Source organism: Strix aluco, chromosome 10 (genome assembly GCF_031877795.1).
Source record: "Strix aluco isolate bStrAlu1 chromosome 10, bStrAlu1.hap1, whole genome shotgun sequence".
Taxonomy (NCBI): Eukaryota; Metazoa; Chordata; class Aves; order Strigiformes; family Strigidae; genus Strix; species Strix aluco.
The window spans coordinates 26,095,806-26,115,307 of record NC_133940.1 but is presented as its reverse complement, the minus strand read 5'-3'; the positions used below and the strand labels follow the sequence as shown (position 1 = coordinate 26,115,307).

General features: G+C 33.6%; 1 protein-coding gene across 4 annotated transcripts in view; it reads right to left on the bottom strand.

The window, feature by feature from the left end:
• CHM (CHM Rab escort protein) overlaps positions 1-19,502 on the bottom strand; it is an 83,758-nt gene that overhangs the window by 16,936 nt on the left and 47,320 nt on the right. For all 4 annotated transcript variants that reach the window (XM_074834794.1, XM_074834795.1, XM_074834793.1 and 1 more), the window contains 5 exons: positions 13,995-14,099; positions 13,080-13,143; positions 12,051-12,147; positions 7,434-7,526; positions 3,897-4,063 (listed from right to left, as the gene is read on the bottom strand). In XM_074834794.1, the coding sequence (XP_074690895.1) occupies positions 3,897-4,063; positions 7,434-7,526; positions 12,051-12,147; positions 13,080-13,143; positions 13,995-14,099 (526 nt within the window). The remainder of the gene's footprint in view (positions 1-3,896; positions 4,064-7,433; positions 7,527-12,050; positions 12,148-13,079; positions 13,144-13,994; positions 14,100-19,502) is intronic.

The window sequence follows — 19,502 nt, the reverse complement described above, 5'->3', positions numbered from 1 at the left end:
AAGGCTGATTACATGATGCGGATTCCTGGACAAGAGGGAATTGTTTTCAGATTAATACATCATTGAGCATGTACCAAACAGCTTTCTGTGATAAACTTCACTGCCCACCAGCACTGGATTTGTATCACCAGCACGTGGATGCAGGACTCCACTATTATCTGCTTAAATGACCCTGTCTACTCTCAGTTCAATTTCATTTTTCATTCTGCTTCCTAAATTTCACTCTTTCATACTCATTTAAAACTATTTATATTAGTATATTAAAAAATATACAAAAAGATTTTATTCTCTGCTTCAAAACCAGTGTTTTGTAATTTGATAACCTTGCCTAGTAAGTCTAGGGGGCAAGGGGATACAAATATCCTACAAAAAGTTTACAGAACTAACTTTTTGAAGGCAAGAGTCTGCACTTGTCCTTGAAACTCTAAAAAATATACTTCAACTATTATTATATTTAATACTGAAGAAAGGTACCATATTTTGCACTGAATATATGACAAACTAGAGCAGACAAACATTTCCTATGCAGTTCTCAACAATTATTTGCTGACTAGTTGGAGACTGAATATCAACTCCAAAAATGGCCAAATAATGATGAGGTTGAACGTGGAAAGAAACTCTCAGTATGTTAAGTAGGACATCATGACATCGATTATAACTGAACAATTTAATGGTATAGAGTGCTTTCAGGTCTACCAATTTTTTAAGTTAACCTCATCCAGCTCAAGTAATGCAGAATAACCAATAATAAATTATCAGCTCCTTCATTATAACACTTTTGATACTTATTGGAACTAATTTAGTAAATAGTTCCTTCAATATTTAGTAGTTAAGTGTAACAGCTTTCAAGTGTGTATGTTCGAATTAAGCATTAAGACATAAGCATGTAAAGCATTTGCATAGATACTCTAATTTAATAACTGTTAGAAGTTGAATAGAACAATGTTTTGTTACTGTTTTATTGTATCCCAGCTATGCACCTTGATGGCATGTAAACAAGTTGTATGGGCTTTCATAGCAACTTTTACAGAGAGCACCACCAAACTAACAGTAGTTTGAAATAGGACACACTTGAATAACTCTGAAATCCTTCCAGATACAGAAAAACATGTAATCAGGTTAAAGGACAAATACTGGCATAACAATTTTAGTGCTTCCTCTTATGAACATGAAGATGCCTCAGAAATCTGAAATACTTCAGGGAACATACTACTTTAGAAGATAATAATTCATGTCAGGTTGTAGCAGCGAAAAAAGAGAAAACGGAAAGCCAGATGCTTTACTTGATCCATACATACAGAATTTGAAGCAATCATAAACGGCACTTTACATTTTATTTAGCCTATCCTCAAGGAAGACATCAAAATTAATTCAATATTATACTAGGAATTCAACTAAATTAATTTTACTAAATTAAATTTTACTAAATTAAAATAAGTATGAAGTCATTTTTATACTGAGCTGTAGATGGATAATTGCCTGTAAAAGTTGTGGTGTCTTGCCTTCTAAATAACATATTATCAAACAGCATGACATATAGAAGTTAGTAATACTAACGGTAATGAAAACATAAATCATGGGAAGTATCATTAAAACAGTAAACACAGAATTGATTAGAGAAATTAGATTCAATTTTCCAAGCTATCTCCAAGACTAATACACAGTGGGTTTTTTGTTTGTTTTTTAAAGTGTTCTCATCCATAAGTCTGTAAATATTTCATGTTTGGAGATTTCCATCCCATTGCTACAAAGATGAAAGTGATCTGGGGATAGAAGTCACACCAATTTATATGTATTTCCCTCCTCCACTTGTCTAGAAGGTACCTGCATGCTCAATGGGGAGGGTGTATTCTAACTGCGAGTTCTGCTTTATCTTCAGACTGTTCTTCACTTCGTTCTCACATACACTCCTCACTTTTATTTTCCCTTACAACTTTTAATTATAAACATGTTTGCACTAAGATATTTTTCAGTCTAACTAGTGACCATTTGTTTCAAAATTTAAAACAGGTTCAAAAAAATGTAGCTTCTATCTACTCTTTCTGAAAGGCAGTGTTTTAGGCTCTTGATTGTTTCTCCTCTGAGATCTGCTTGTTTGACATCTATCTCACTGATGGTCAACAGATTTAACACAAAACCTTACTAGAATATTTAAATGCAGCTTGATCTATAATACCATTACTCACTGGTAAGAAAAAGACAAATCTGAATGCTAGAAAAGGTGGCTATCTAGAATTAGAAACAGACTGTTTTTTAAATGTATTTAAACTGCTTTTGACCTCCACTGTTTTAAATAACAGTTAAAAAACTCTGATTTAGAAAAGAACTCATTTACCACTTAAAACTGCTACCATAATAATTGTCTTGCATTATTTTTTGTCTTTACGGTTCTCTATCCTCTTGAGAGGCAAATTATTGCCTAGTAAAGCAAAATGAAGGGTACTATTAGCCCTTAATTATACTGTTCTGACACTACAGTTCAGGCTATGTCAGCCTTTCTACTTTAAAAATCTTATTTTTAAGAGGTTTATGACTTAAGTCATAAAAAATTCCTGCAACTGGTTAGAAGATGGCATGCACATTCTCTGAACGTGGTCATTAAAAAAACAGCTTTAAAAATTACTAGTGCCAGTTAATCCTACAAAGATGTAAAAGTGTTCTCACATTAGTTCTGAAAGCACCCTGACATCACAGTGATGCTGTGGCAGATTTGCCTAAGGATTTATACCTTCCTTATCAAGGTGGATCTCTGAATGCAAGAGCAAAACAGAAGCATTCCTGTAGTTGTCTTTTGCTGCTCAAGTATAATCTACATATTTGCATGATCTTGTTGAGCATGATACTGCTCAACAGTAGTGGGGAAGGCACAATGAGTGGTACACACAAAGTCCTTTGTGAATCTCTGTGTACCTACCCCTGAAGATAAGGTGTCCCTGCATATCCTGCCTACTGGAACACAGAAGGTGGCTATTTCAGTCTCTCCATCTACCTAGTTTTGTTTAGGGAGCTTTCACTCTTCACCTCCAATTTCAAAGCCCTAGTAGTTTGTCTTAAATTGAGTAGTGGTATGATATGCCACTACTAGGAAAGCTGCAAGTGGTTCTCAGTTCAGGATTGTAGTTAGCAGGAATGAGGTATGTAGACAACCAAATACTGAGAATCAAAAATCAGAACTGAGTGTGATTTGATGCCAAATACTATCTTAAGGTCATGAATAGAATGACATTCCCCTCAATTCCTTCAGACTCACAATTACACCATAATTTTTTAATACAGTGATACTAAGGCAAAGACAAGGTAAACAGACAGATAGTTTAAAATACTGGATTAGTACTTATGCTGGAGTTTTTTCCCCAATAGATTTTAGGTTTACGACTATGTTCTGCAACTACTTTGATGATCCTTCCTACTTGAACTGTAGATAGGCTTTTCTGACCTTTGTTTTCTACTGCTTCTCTACTACTGCACCTTCTCTTTAACCTTACAAGCAAAAGGCTACATATTTTGGGGAGTTATCATTTACATTTCTGAAATATTTGCTAGTTTTTCCTTTCCACAGTATTAGAGCAAGTAACCATTCTACCAAGATCATCATCTTCAGGTACTGCTGCCTTCCGGGTTCCCTTTACCTGTTCAGATTAACTACCTGTTACTCCTAATGTTACTGTCTCAACTGACCTTTTCTCCAGTTTCCTCCATTCTCAATCTCACTGAGATACATTTTGCTCATTAAGTTAGATTTTTTTGTATGTCAAGCTGTGAAGTTTTATAGCTGTATTAGTACTAATTACTCAGCATAAAGTAGAATAACCCAGAACAAAAGTAGACTGTACTGGACTTCCTTGGTCTTGAAAATTACACTTCTGCAACCAAAAAAAAAATCAAATCTGCCCAACCTGTTTGACAGCACAGTCATTTCCTAAAGCAGAGTCTGGTCCAGAACAGACATAAACATTTGAGGGTAAGCCATCATATGAACTTTTCTCAACTCCTGAAGAATCTCTCATGTTGAAGTAGACTGCCCAGAGGACTCTAGGTTTTTCCAGTTCTTCATTTTCAGCCTCTGAAAAGAAAAAAAAGTGTTTCCAGTAACCAATGTTCACATATAATAAGAGAAACACATAATCTAGAATACTAAAAGTCAATTTATTAACACACAATTACTGTAATAAAGTAATTTTTTTTCTATTAAGAGCTAATTAATTTTAGTTTTCGTTCTTTTCTGAGGTACTCTCTCATCACATTTTGCTTTTCCTTTACAAGCATAGGTATGTAAACTCTACTTATTCTGTACACACTATGTCACATAAGAACCAATTATCACCTAAAAGCATACTACCAAGAAGTTTGGTCTAAATTTAATGTCTTTCCACTACATGTTATCTAGTTTACTCTGGATAAATTCCATGAGCATATGACAGTCTGAACACGTCCTCCTGGGCTGTGCCAACTTGAAGTTATTGCACTCCATATGCAAAAATATTTTTGATGTATACTTCCCCCCCCTCATTTAATAGTTTATCTTTGTATGGGAACTCTTCTCATAAGACCTTTGTGTGCTTTAAGATTGAGCATCTTCAAGTCAATCGAAGGAGACTAACTAATGCTCATGGTTCAAATAAAAGAAATGTTAAAGAAAAGATCCACAAAGAATAGCTCCCCCCCAAATTAACTGCAGATAAAGAATTACCAAAACCCAGAAGTACTCTATTTAAGATGTGTGATACACAGTATGTAGAATCTCTAAACTGTGGAAATACTGCTAAATGAAAATAAATGATTCATTTATATTTATCCATGCTTATTGAGGACTTGTACTGTGCTACAATACTCATTATGAATACAAAGTGATCATGAACTACATCTTGCTTGTTCATCACCTGTACCTTCTTGCAGTTACTTTGCACATTCATATAACCCCTCTGCATACTGGCAGAAAAACCTCTGGGAAGATGAAGGTCACTTTTTAACAGTGCAGAATGCAATGGAGGAATACACAACATAGATTCTTAGCTTAATAGATACTATTTGTTTGGCGTATTTGCTGTCCCCTTTTTGGTATTTCACCTCCTCTAAAAGTAAATGAAGCTTGTAAAAGACCTTGTGAGATTTACTTCTTTCCAAGGAAGAAAATTCTAGATAACAACAGCATTCAAACCAGTATTTTAAAGCAGTTGAATTAGGAAAAAAAAGAGATAAATCTATGCTATTCCTTTAGTATCTTTTTATAACTGTCAAATATTAAAAAAAAGATAGGTGCTAACCATACTGAACAGTTTGAAATATAAATTAAATTCATCAGCCTGTGAAAGTCTGAGCCTTAATACAGGGCAAGATGCTCTTTAATATATTTAAAAGTTCACATTGCTCATAAAAGTTACTTCTTCCTCATTTCGGCAGGAAAATGAATGGAGTCCTCTTCTCCAGGTGACTTTGCCTCTTTGACCTGCCATGGCCCAGTGCTCACTTTATCTGGTGATTCATTTTCAATAACTCCAACAGTATTTGTTCTGACATTTTAATTAAAATACGACCACTACCTCATCCTGATGATAAAAAGGCCTATGTGTCAGTGAAAACTAGCTTTTCAGTGCCTCAGTGCACCTGAGGACCCCTGTGATCACAGAGTTTCTACAGAAGAATTTCAGTCAGGTTCTAAACAATATATCATTTCAAAACTGGATCACTTTAAACATTAAGATTAATGCTAACCCCCCCAAATGATTAGAAGACTCTAAACTGCAAGCTAATCTTCTCTTCACCAATTGAGTCTTTGAAACACATGGTGCTGTCTTGAAAATTTAAGATATATGTTAAATATTAAAAGTTGGAAATTAGCAGGCTTTAAATTAACAAATATCAACATGAAAAGTGTTTGCAGCTCTCCAACTTAATACAGCTCTCTATTTACAAACCCTAGTTGTATTATACGTATTTGTTTTGCAAAGGCTCTTGTACTACAAACCTAGTAAAAAATTTACGTCTTTGGGACATCAAAGATGCCTTTCCTGTAAGCAAAAAGAAGGAAAATGCCTATTATGTAATACTCCCTATTAAAAGTATTTCGTTGTCTAACAAAAACAATACGATATTTGCTTTTTCATTAAAAGGCAGAAGAAAACAAATGTAAAACTGGAAAAGAACACTGAAAAACAAACTTGTGAAAAGCTGAACTCAACCTTTATGAAACACTGTTCTTGGTTACAGAGCCCTGAGAGCTAAAAAAGGCTGGCCACATAAAAGACTGCTTTTTTTACTTCAAACAGCAGAAAATTCTACCTAAATTCCTGTTATGCTTCCCTAATGAGGCACAGTAGCAAATATTATAAGCAAACCAATTATAAATATTATAAAACACTTCCACATCTTACTAAGTGGCATACATATGAACATAAACACTTCACTGACAGTTAAGTATTGTTTTCTTATACAAGAACTATGATTTACTGTATTTAAGTATGAGCACACTATATTTAAAAATGCTTTGCCAAGGTTAGAACACAGCAACACCTTCTATGTGCACACAACCTATTCTATGAGCATCTACCAAAAATATGATTAAATTCAAGATCTTGGGATAAATTTCACAGACTTCTGTGGCACTAGCTCGAAGTATCTCAGCGACAATTTCTTTCTAAGCAACAACTGCTTTGTCAACAGCTACTTTCCTCTGGGACTGAAATTGTCCATCTCAAGGTCACAGTTCATGATAGTAGTTGGTAAGGTTTCCTTGAATTTAGGGCCAAATAGTTAATTATTGATAATTGCTGGAAATCTATCTTCCTGATAACACTGCAGCATGTAACGATTTTATGCTTCCACCGCTTAAAGGAGAATCCAGAGAATTTCAACTAAAAACAGCAACAAGGAAGCAACTGAAGAAGAGAACAAAAAGATGAGCAACAGTCTTAGAATAAGAGAAGGCAAAAGAAAACTAAAATCTTATAGCACTGAGCACATCTGGCAGCTGGAGGAGAAAAGCATTAACTTTCAGGGGTTTGAAAACTTTTGTTAGGGATACCCAAGTGATAGAAATCACTAAAAAACAGGATAGTGTAAAAAAACAGATTCACAAATATTTCATTTCGCTACTGCACCTTTGAAAGACATGCTGAGAAGCAAATATGTTTCCATGAAAAAGAAAGTGTGAAAAATTAAAAAGGTCCTAGACACTTACAGTATACTGAAGTTAAACCACAGCTGAAGAAGACTTGGAACATTAGATCATGAAATACAAAAAACCTGACATCTGTCTAATCAATCTCACTCTCAAAATAGATTCCTTTATTTTGAAATGCTGGTATCTAAATCGCAGCTCACCATATGTTGACTCTGATGACAGATTCAGATGTTCAGTAACAGATACTTTAGTTACAAGGGTAAACTATATTTTTGCAAAATAATCTCTTAATACTTCTTTTATTTATTTTTACCTTTTTCTGGATTTAGATTGAATAACTTCTGTACAACAGGCTCTAAATCTTCTCTAGCAGTTTTAGTTGATGGACAGGTTAAATGGACTAAATCTGTTAAAAGAGAAGACACACTAATTACAATCACCAATACACAGATATATAATTTACAATTTTAAAAGGCACATCAGGCTTTAGAAATCACTGCTCTTCATATAATCACTTCACTGAATCCAGAGAAGTACTGTATTATGGAAATACAGTGTATATACACCACACAGAAATTTTCTTAATACATCTTGTAAATATCTCCCTCTTCCGTACATGTTGGTAAGATGGAAGTATAACTTAATGTTGGCAGTGCAGACACAGAGAAAGCCGTTCTATGAAACGGTGTCTATTGATACCAGGAAAAGCAGCACGAAAATTCTGGATGACACATCGTATTTATCATTAATGACCTCCAGAAACCCCAAGAACATTCTTATCGGTGTTGACAGTCTAGTAGTTCAACAACGTTCTAAACCCAGAAATACCACTACTTTCATCAGCACTCTCCTTTAAGAGCTAAATTGGGACTGAGTGGGAATTTGGAAATTTGGCTACTCACAGTTTAAGTCTGGCTGTACTGGTGTAAGTAGGAAGCTATTTTTCTCCACTGAAGTAAAAAGTTTGAGCAAGACTTCCATTTCATTTATTGTACTAAACAGTAAATAGGAGATGAAGTGAATAGACACATGTTTTAAGTTACAGCTCAAGTGGGCTGGCAGCTCAGTTTCTCTCCAGCCACACAGAGAATGAAGAACACTGAGAACACTGTTATGTTTTGACAAACTAGAGAGAATTTAAAGATAAGCACTGCTGAATATCAGAGAACTGTTCTACAACATTTCATTCATTCACCTTCTTAAACGATGGGAGAAACAACAGTTTTGTGTTTGGGTAAGGGTGAAATTAGGTTAGGTGGGCCAGCAAGGATTTCTAGGATTTGCAAAACTGATTTCAAGTACTTGATTTCAAGAGGTGCTCTGTACACATCAGAAACAAATCACAGAGTACAGCAAACCCATGCAGGAAAAAGATGGCATGAAAAGATTATAGACCACAAGAACGTATTTTTGGAACTGTATAATTAATCAAAATTCACCTTACAGCATAAGCAAATCAATGTCACTAAATCCAATTTTGAATTTGTGAAAATTCACAGTTTTGCTTGAATAATGCAGATTTGATATTTAGATTTCTTGTTAATGCACTTGTTTTCATGAAAAAAAAGTTGCTAAACGGATTCCTCACAGAACATACTGTTCCTTTATTTGTTCTGTTTTGCAAGCTAGTGAAGTTGCTGACTCCTTGGAAAAGATAATCACTTGATGCAGCTCTTGACCTCTTTTCTGTTCCATTGGTCTCTATTCAGATACAGAACCAGGTACTCTGCTGCTTTATCCCCCAATTTTACATCCATTCACTCAGATATTTAAAAGCTTCATCTTTAAGTTTTTTATAAAACCACCTTAACTGACTCATTTGTTACTGAACAGTTGTCTGCAAACTTAGCAGCAGAGAAGTATCTGTCAGAGAATCATGAAGCTGAATGTATCTTTGTACAAAGTTTAAACTGATTCTTTTTTTCTTCATTACTGTACATTTCTGATCAATTTAACAGCAATGTACACCTACAGCATTATTTTAAATCCATATAACATTTATTTCTTTTCAATCTGAAGTCTCGCTATATTTGTGTCATTATTTACAACTATGTCACACGTATCTTGTTCCTGGCTGCAGTTATGCCACAGAAAGTTTGACACTGACTCCAAGAGGACCAGAAATTTAACCCTTCATGCTCCTCTTCTTTCGGACTACACACACACACAGGTCGAGTAGGGCTGATGGTTGGACTCCATGATCCCAAGGGTCTTTTCCAACCTGAATGATTCTATGATTATATTCAAACATTAATATTCATTTTTTACTGAACCAAAAGCAAACCTTCTGTCTAAAAGGAATATGTACTAAGTAAAAGAAAACAGGTGGTGATAATGAAAGTCTCCCTGTAATCTTAACTAAATGTTTACAATCCCAAACATTGTAATACAATCTATTCTGTGATTCTTTCATCAAAAAAAAAAGCTATAAATCACTGAAGTTCACATCATTTACTTTCTATAAAATCTTTTTTATTATCTTTAAGGTTATGGCTATGAGTCACAGTCATCAGTATATATTTTGATTATATTTGATTTACTCAGGTATAACTGCATTAGTTACAGTGGTTGCCAACATTTGTCTTCAAGTAATTCTTCTAGCAAGAAGAACGATGAGTTTAGTTCATGATTTCATCATTACAGTCTCAATTTTTAGGGCAAGTGAAGGAGTTTGGTTCCACTCAACTGGCAATACAGATTATGTGCCTGTCATTTATGCAGTGTGATCAAAGAGTAGATGTATTTGTATACTTATCTTAAATAATTGTTTGAAGGAGAAATCAGTCAGGTTAAAACCCATTTACAGATAATGATGTAAAAGTTTTTTAAAAAATTATGAAATATGTCCCATAACTAGAACTCAACTATACCTAAAGTAGAACTACATTACTTTAATACACAAAGACAAATTTCATTACAGAATATAGTACCTTCTCTTCTGAAATGAGAAGAATTTATGGAGAAAATAAATAACAGAAACCTTAATGTTTCAGCACCACAGAAATTCTCATGAAACTAATAATTTATATCTACTTGAACATCAATCCTTTAGTTTCACTTCCTGATAATATACCTATTTTGTGAACACTTAAATAAAGTAAATCAGTTATTTAAAGGATAAATATTAACAATATGCTTTATAGCACTAAATTCTTAATTACAGGATTATATTTTTTTTATTATTTAAGTAGGAAATATAACTTTAAGTGACTTGATAGTTTAGTTCATTCTTCTTATGCAAAGAACCGAGTTCAAGCCCGGGTAACAGCGAAATAAATAGGTTATTATTACAGTTACTTATTTTTTGTTAAAAAGCATTAGGTCAGGTAACCTCTAATTCTATTTATCTTCCATAGTGTCCCAAATTGGTAATCTATTTAACAGAACTCAGAAGCAGAATTTGGAAAGAAAAATAAGTACCCAATAAGAACATTTTGTTGCTCATCTATTTCAAGTTCACATAAAATACCAACAACAGAGTCATAAAGCTCTGTACATAGAAAACCATTAATGGAAATAATAGGATGTCCCTTCTAGAAATGTGATCTCTCAGATATTTTTAGAATTAAAGAATCTAATGCAGTAGACAACAATAACAAAGTTCTTAAAATAATTTTTATAACTTTAGCTCACAATTTCATGATGCAATCCTTCCCTCCAAATCTCGTAATGGGACATAATCCCACCTCCACCAAAACTTTCAGAAGATAAAAAGCCCCCAGACAGTGTACTTCAACATAACAGTTCAGCTAAGGTAGTTCATTTTCATAAAACAAACTAACAACAAACTACCAGTAAGATTCATGTGCTTTACAGTATTTTTTTTTTTATACTGAAGGAAAGATTTATTATTGTGTCAGTGAAAATATTGTGTTAGGTCTATTAACCTACTTATTAATTGTTCAGTATATGCCAATTAAGAAAACAGCAGAAACAAGAACATATGCTCCAAAATATTCTGCTACAAATAATACTGAAATATACTTGATGCTTGTACTGAGAACCTATCCTTATGAAAACAAAAATTTGTAGCATTTTTTATGAGGCCACAGAGTCCTACGGCATAATGAGTGTCTTAAATTTCAAAGGTAGTTTGAAAGGAAAAAAAACCCAAACATGCAGCTATGTTAACTAAGATCCCACCTTTTTGCTTACAGGTTTTTTCAGAAATGATTTAAGAAAATACTTCGGGTGGGTTTTGGCCCTTTAATTGTCATGGTAAACTAAATTCTTGGCAGAAAATTTTACAAAGAAAACATTTCTAAGCTAAAAAAAATCTTAATAATTTGACTTGAAGACTGCACAATTTTAGCTAGTTACAGTGGAAAGGAAACAGTCTGCTAGAGCTCACCTCTAAACTTACCTGCCATTCTACTAAACCTTCAGTTGTCTTAAATGTTGCAGAATAAACAAAATGTGAAATTCTAATACTTTTTTTAAATTGAAAAACAAATACAGCAGTCATAACAAAAAGCTCTTTGTTGGTGCTATTTTATAATTACTGTACAGTCAACAGAATATTGTCCCAGTACTAATAAGACTACAACTATCAAGCTTATTAGCCACATCAGTGTTAAAAGAAACATTTGATGGTTGATCCATTTGGAAGTAAAGAACAATATACTTTATTACCATGAAACTCACAGTAAGACTTAAATAATTATCACATGTAAATTTTAAAAAAATCAAATGCAACATGAATCTTGTAGTATGATTCCTAAGCCATGTGAAACAGTACACAACTGGTATAGATTGAAGACAACGGACTATTTCTCTCATCTGCTGATAACAGTCGCCTAGCACACACTGTTTTCTCATGTAATAGCCTGATCATTGTGCAGCAGATGAATGATACACAAATACTTTATATTTTGTTTCAGAGTTGACAAAGAGAAAAATATAGTTAAGATTGCATATACACTGTACTTACAAGTGTCCTTCATGCACGTCATGGTGGAGGAACACAACTCAATGACACAAACTGCTGGTTTTCCTGGATCCACTGGAGGCACTGTCAAAATGGAAACCTATCAAGCAGAAAGAACAACTTATGTTAAAGCAGAGTAATATGGAGGCTGAGGAAACCAACACAATTCTGAGTAAAGGTGAAAAATAATTGCAGATAGTCAATTTCATTTTCTGGTTTATTAGTAACAATGTGTGCAATCAATCCTGCAGAATTTGAGCATTCAAGAATTTCTACCTAACTCAGCAAGGCCACCTTAGTTAGGAATGTCTGCAGCAGTAGAACAGAAAGAAAACCTCCTATCACAGCCCTTTCCAAAAGGATGACAGTGTAGAAACTCTGTTAGCAAGAGACTGCAAAATTGTTTTTGAACACGGGGCAGAGCACTGCTAGGCGAGAATGACTGAGGCATTTTTATGTAGGACTGCTAGTAGCAAGACTTAGGAAGAACAGATTTCTCTGTCATATATGTTCTTATTTTGTAGATCCTATTTAACCTACAAGAATACAGGAAGTGTCCAGAAGAAACACTTAACACAGATTAATATCCTCTAAAATTAAGGCCTGCAAAGACTGACAAAGCAGAAATGTTTAAAGAAGGATCTGAAAGCATACAATAAGAACTTCGAACAGTAAGAGTGAATGTCAAAAAAACCAAAATAACTTTGAACAAAGTGTAGATAAGAAAAATTAACAGTTAATACTAAGGGTAACAGTTTACGAAAAAGCAAGCAAAATGAACTGCCTTAAAGACAGCAGCTTAGATTAATTAATATAGTGCAAACCAACGAGGGAAACCCAAGTCCTTTAACTAAAATAAAATTCCTAACAGTTTTATAGAGACTAATGGATTAAACAATTATCAGTTGAGAGAACTGACTAAAAAGCTGGATTCAATCAGAAACAAAAGCATGAATTAATTCCTACCAACAACTAAATATTAATACATACAATTCACAATTCATAAGGAGGTGATACAAAATTGATATATACCTGTTGCTCTGAATCTGTGTTTAGTAGAGACTGATCTGTAATGAGCACTGCTCTGGAGATCTGCCTACAATTAAATAAAACAATTATGGCATTTCACAAAAACATTAAAAATAGCAATTTGGATTCGCAGTTTTGGCAATACCAATCTAGACATAATACTGTGGGAAGGATATTTAACCATATAATTGTTAATATGACTGTTAGTGGGATATTTTGAGTGTTGCTGAAGTAGGAACATTAATGCAGTATTTTCAATGACCAAAATAGATGACAAATAAATAAGCCAGTGCAGTTATATAAAACAGCTTAAATACCCTTCTGATTTTTAAAAAATTCTTTTGTTTATTTGATCAAGATTAGTAGCAGCATGTTACAGGACTTTTTATGTTCCAAACAGCACAGAACACTTTGGATTAATGGGAAATACACTAAGGTGGAGTTCATGAATTGAAGGTTCTAATCCTCCACTGCCTGTGATTATTTCTGCACTGCACCTACTACTACAGTTTTGCTACTATCTTCTCTGCAGTGCTTTGAAGACAAAGGCAGTATATGTCCAATGTTTTTGGCAAGAATAAGCAAAATCACAGAAACCAATGACTTGTAATACTTTTCTAAACCTGAGCAAATTCCAAACACTTTTTAACACATATGAAATCTCTAACACACTTAAGAGATAATGCTTTTTTTTTTAATATGGAAAAGGGGAATATGATTTAGAGAACAATTTAAGAAAACCTGAAGATAGAAAGTATACGGTATGCCCTCAAGTATATAGAAGAGAAAAATTATTCACAGAACTAAACTGTACTGCAAAGATAAAGCAGGAGACAATAATCTCTTAAGCTTAACTTGCAGGGTACTCTATACATTATTATTTAAATAAATCTCTATGTTTACTGTTTTACTACATACCTGTAACACACTTTTGTGCATACGCTCTCTGAAAGGTAACTATCTTCCACAATAAAATAGTTAGCACTTATTCTTTGGCCAAAATGATCCACAATAGCTTTGCAACTATTTTTAAAAAAAAAAATCAAAATAAGAAATTTAGATATAAGGCAACAAACACACACGTAAATTTTTGAAATTGAGTTATACAGCACATCATTTATATCTTTCAAGTAAGTTAGCTACACATTTCCTTAAGATGTCAACCCTTAAACCAACTCAACTGAAACTGATAACTATATCCTAGACTTATACATTCTACCTGGTATATACTAATTCTTACATGCAATGTCATTATAGATAATGGTATCAGAACATTATTAAATTGGTCACTTTATAAGGAAAACTAAATATAAGCTAATAACACCGGCATTTGATTGCACATGAAAACAGCACACGTTTCTTACCTCATGATACATGGAAAAGTAATACCGGGAATTATTTTGTGGATGCTACCCTAATGCAGTGTCATTTTTCCCCAGTCAGCAACCTTTAGCAAAGACAAGTCTATTTTTACAGTAATATTTGACAAATTAAATGGCAAACTAACTGAAAAGATGTAAGGAATAATCCCTGAGAAATGTGTGCATCAGACTGTTCCAAAAGAGTTTTTCTGAGCTTCTACATTTGTGACTAAATATACTATTTATCTCTAAGTTACACACAAGAAGGATTAACTAAGTCACACTGCTGTAAGAGTAACAGAAACGTTCCTGATAGAACCAGTTTGTCTTTGAATATATACAAATTGTAACCCAAACATGTGTACCTCAGGCAATACTTGAAAAAGTTAAAAAAACCAACAACAAAACTACAACAAAACCAAAACCCAACCCAAGACACCCCCACCGTCAAAACAAAATGAGAATAATTAACAGCTGAGACACTACTACAAAATTTTTCAGAGTCAAGTGTAACAAAACAGACTAAAAAACTTATAAATGGGACAGAAATGCAAACCACAGAAAAAAAGCAATTCAGAGAGCTTAAATGAGAACAGGATACAAATTTCAGATTTTAATGGGGGGAAAAAATATCTCTATCAAAGAACAAACTTCAGACTTATATATAACATATATGAAACTAAATTATATATATGAGACGAATAAAAAGAAGGCTGCATACAGATACTAACTAGAAACAACCTCTACTGCTGATTCCTATATGCCATGATTTGTGTTCAGTTTAATTGTACACATTTTCCTCAAAATGAGACATGGCAAACATTTTTAGAAACCCCTACAGGTTTAAAGAGCACCTATCTTAATGAATGATTTTCCTGTTTAAAGTGCAAGGAAAATACATGCACTACAATTTCTTTCCCTATAGTTTGCTTCCATATCCTAAAAATCTTTAAGGCTTGGTATCAATTTCTAAAACAAGATTTTAAGGTTTTCTACAATATCAGAACATTTACTGTACAAATAAATAAAGCAAATTAGCTTTACTTAACTTTTGCTTGGTGTATGAAAGTTACCGCTTTTTAAAAATTAAACTATTCTGAATCGGTATCTCAATGTTTCAGTTGATGTAATATACAGGGTTCAAACCAGCAAATTCTCTCACACACATTTACACACACACACACGCATGGGCAAACATCAAAAGAAACAAAAGGATGCCTAAGATAGAGATCCCTTACAGATTTAATTGTGTTGTATCACAGCACAACATTATTCCTGTATCAGTATCTGACACACAAGTTATGCCTTATGAATAAACAGCATTTCTGTAACTTCAAGTTATTCACTGGCTTCTGTGATCCAAACAGTCTATGAAACTAGAGATGAGAACCAAACGTAGATAAGTAATAGCAATCAGCTGGCACTAGCTTTAGTAAACCAGTTGCCTCTGTAATCTGATATGAAAATTGAAAAAGGGTGCACACAATGCTTATTTGCAAATGTTAAGAGGTTTATGACAATTAAGCACATTTTTATAACACTAACTGCTCATGTTGATTTCACAGGAATCTGGGTACTACATACACACCTATATTCAAATTCAACAGGTCACGTGAAAACAGTAATTAAAAGAAGTTTAATGGTACAAGCACTGTTTAACTTTAAACATGTAGTATTCTTCATACAGTTTCAATCACATTCTATTCAACATGTGTTACACTTGGAACTTTAAGAAGTTTTTTCTCAATGTTAACCTAACTAATTTAACTCTCAAGCACGCATTTGAATACTGCAAATAAACAAGGAAGTCAAGCTGCTACAGTTCATTTCTAATTATAACCTTTCTTATTGTTTATGAAACAATTTCCCCTGCCACCCCCTAAACATTACTGAAGAGGAAAGGTTGATTAAATGTCATGTTGCATCACTCAAAGGCAGCGAAAGCAACTACACACTTTTTATTTTCCTGCTAAGTGTTGTTTCCTCTCCTTTGTTCAGGAATAGCTAACAGGTCATATGTTTGATAAGATTTTAAACAGAAGAAGAGATAGCACTTTTAATTTCAGTCTCCACTTTACTTCAAAGGATGATGCTGAGAAATTTTCTTTCAAGTACTGCTTCCAAATATGGAAAACACTTATGCACTGACATTATCAGGTCTCTGTCATCTGATATGTGTTGCGACAATGAATCATACAGAACCCTCCATTGACCTTCTTTCAATGTGTCTAGATAAAAGGATGAAAATTAGAATCCATCTCCTTGCAGTGCCACGAGTTATAAATGTACTTTATAGGGCTCATTATCCAAACTAATGGACTAAGGGCGACATCCTTGAAATGGACTTACCAGCACTGACAAAGCCAGTATGCAATATTTCAAGAAAGATATGTAAATTACTATGTGTTTGCTATATCTTTTTATTACAGATGTATAAATTTCCATTTATCATATCTTTTCCATTTTTGAGACAGAATTATGTAATTGGAAACATATGTAAAGTGTGATCAACATAAAATGCCTACCACTATTATTAATTCAATCCATGTAATTTAAAATACTTTAAATTTTATCATAGGTACCCAACGTGATCTATAATAAACATAGAGAAAATAAACAACAAAAACAATAATTTTCATGTATACACTCATTGTGCTTTTCCCTCAACCTAAGGAATATGATGTGGTTTTTATTTTCTAACAGCATCAGAGTTCTATCAAGAATGCTGGATGTTCTGCATACGTATTAAAACAGCAGACCTAATCTGATACAATACGTAAAAAATAGAAATTTGAAGTGGATTACCAAATTACCAGAAACTTTAATGTCTATAAAAAGGGCTATAGTAAAATGATAAAAACAATTGTATAGTTGGGGATGAAATCTACTGTTCTCTGTATATACAGTTATGGGTAGCAAAAAAGTGATAAAGCAATTCAACTAGATATTGAATGGTGTTTTATTTTTCTTGTGCTGGAAAGAATGTTAGCCATGTCTAGAAAGGAGTTGGAATAAGCTTTGGTGCTATTTAGGGACTTCAAATTAAACTGTAAATTATCAATAAAAAGTTTGAGAAGAAAATCAAGGCTGTAGCTGTAAATATAATTTTCCTTCCATGTACTACAGCAAGAATATTAAAAAGAGTGAAAAAATAACTGCACTAAGGAAGATGCTTATGAAATAGTAATGAATACTGCACAATTTGATTCAATTTCTACTGTTAGGAGTTTAACCTATTTGTAACCAAGGCAAGCTGCCTCTGAAACTACAGACAGCTGCACTGACAACGAGATATGAATTTGTCTGTTACCAATTACTATTAATGTCCTGTTGACTCAAAAGCTCAGTAACTCATAAATACCCTCATTAACAATTTGATAGCTGATTTTTATTAGGCAACACAGTGAAGCCCAAAGTCAAGAGGAAACTAGAGCTGGTGCAGGGAGGTAATGAATACACAGTAAAGAAAGAGAAAACATGAAGAAAGAAAAAGAAGGGAAAGGAAATAGTGATGATCTTAGCAACAAACTGGATAGCTTCTAAGTAACTAAGGAAAAGACTTAGCAAATAAAAGCACTATTGCATTCAGGTCAGAGAAAAGAAAAATCAAGAGAAAATAATATAACTGAATAAAAACATAGAACTGGGTGAAAGAAACAGATTTTTGAGTGACATTTTTGCTATGGTGAAGATGACTGAGACTTTGTAAAATTATTAGGAAAAAAAGAGAATGTTATATGATCCTTCTTTCATTGCTAAAAATACACTTTTAAACATATCTTTAGCAATGAAAGACCTAGGCTGCATTATTTTCCTCATCTCAAAGAAGTCTGACACTTCTCTTCTATACATTTTTTTTTTGTTTACTTTTACTTTGATGTAGAAATGCTACTTGTAAAATACCTGCTTTGAAACTACGGGAGACCTAAAAAGAGACCACAGAAGCAGGCGGGCAGCTCCAAGGAGAAGGCAGGTGACCAGAGTTGGGAAGCTGGATCTGTTGTGCTGCTTCATATTCAGTATCAGATAATGGCATTATTAAAAGACCAACGATTTCGGAATAATGAAAGCCTGGTAAAGTCTTGCAAAGCAGCACTCCACCTTTTTTGGAATATATAACCTTAACAAAGAAAAAGTCCATTTCAAAGGTCTTCCAAATGTGCAAAGAAAGCTGAAAACTGGGGCAACCAGCACCACTGACAAGTCAAGATCTCTAGAGTGGTGTTTGGAAGTTGCTAACTGAAAGCTTTGTCTTTCTGAAAGAGCAAGTTAGCTATTTAGACATTATTGGAAAATAAAGCTGCCTACACTAAAAGTTCAAATATTACTGTGAAAATAAACTACAGAGTTTATGAAAGGGGCATAATTTCATTTGCATGTGAATTATGCACTTAGAACACCACACATGATGAAATACTATCACATTTGCATCTTAAAGTCTTAAAACTCTGCAAGGAACTTCAGAACCTTAAGGAACTGACAGAATGATAAAATCTGTTGTTTATAGAATTTCAGGGGAAACAGACACTACTTGACCATGTCATGACAAATCTAACTACAAGTACTATGCTGAAAGAATCGCACTTGCAATGCAACTGGAAAGTAAACACATTTCACCGATCATTTAACTACTAATTTTCCTAAATCTTACTATGTTTTCAACATTTTCTATAGAACATTTTGAACTTTTCAATTACAGAAACTAAGCTGAAAACAGACTCTTAAGAGAACCGAAGCCCGCAATTAAAACCAGTAACTGATAAAATGTATGTAACAGAAACCATGACAATTGACAGAGGTGTGAAAAATGCCACTATGGAAAAAACTATGGGTTGATTTTTCTTAGCTCAACTTTAAACCTGCCTACAGGCCTGATATTGTTGTAAAAGAATTTATCCTAGGATAAGAGGGCAGCATAGTTTATGACAACAATCTACCTAAAAACTCATTAAAGTCTTTTCTCTTGGAGTGACATGCATTATCAGCAAAGATTAATCTGATGAGTCTTTAGGTGAGCTCCATTTTTAAAAATGCAATAACAGAGGGCTTTGTTGTCATCTGATGA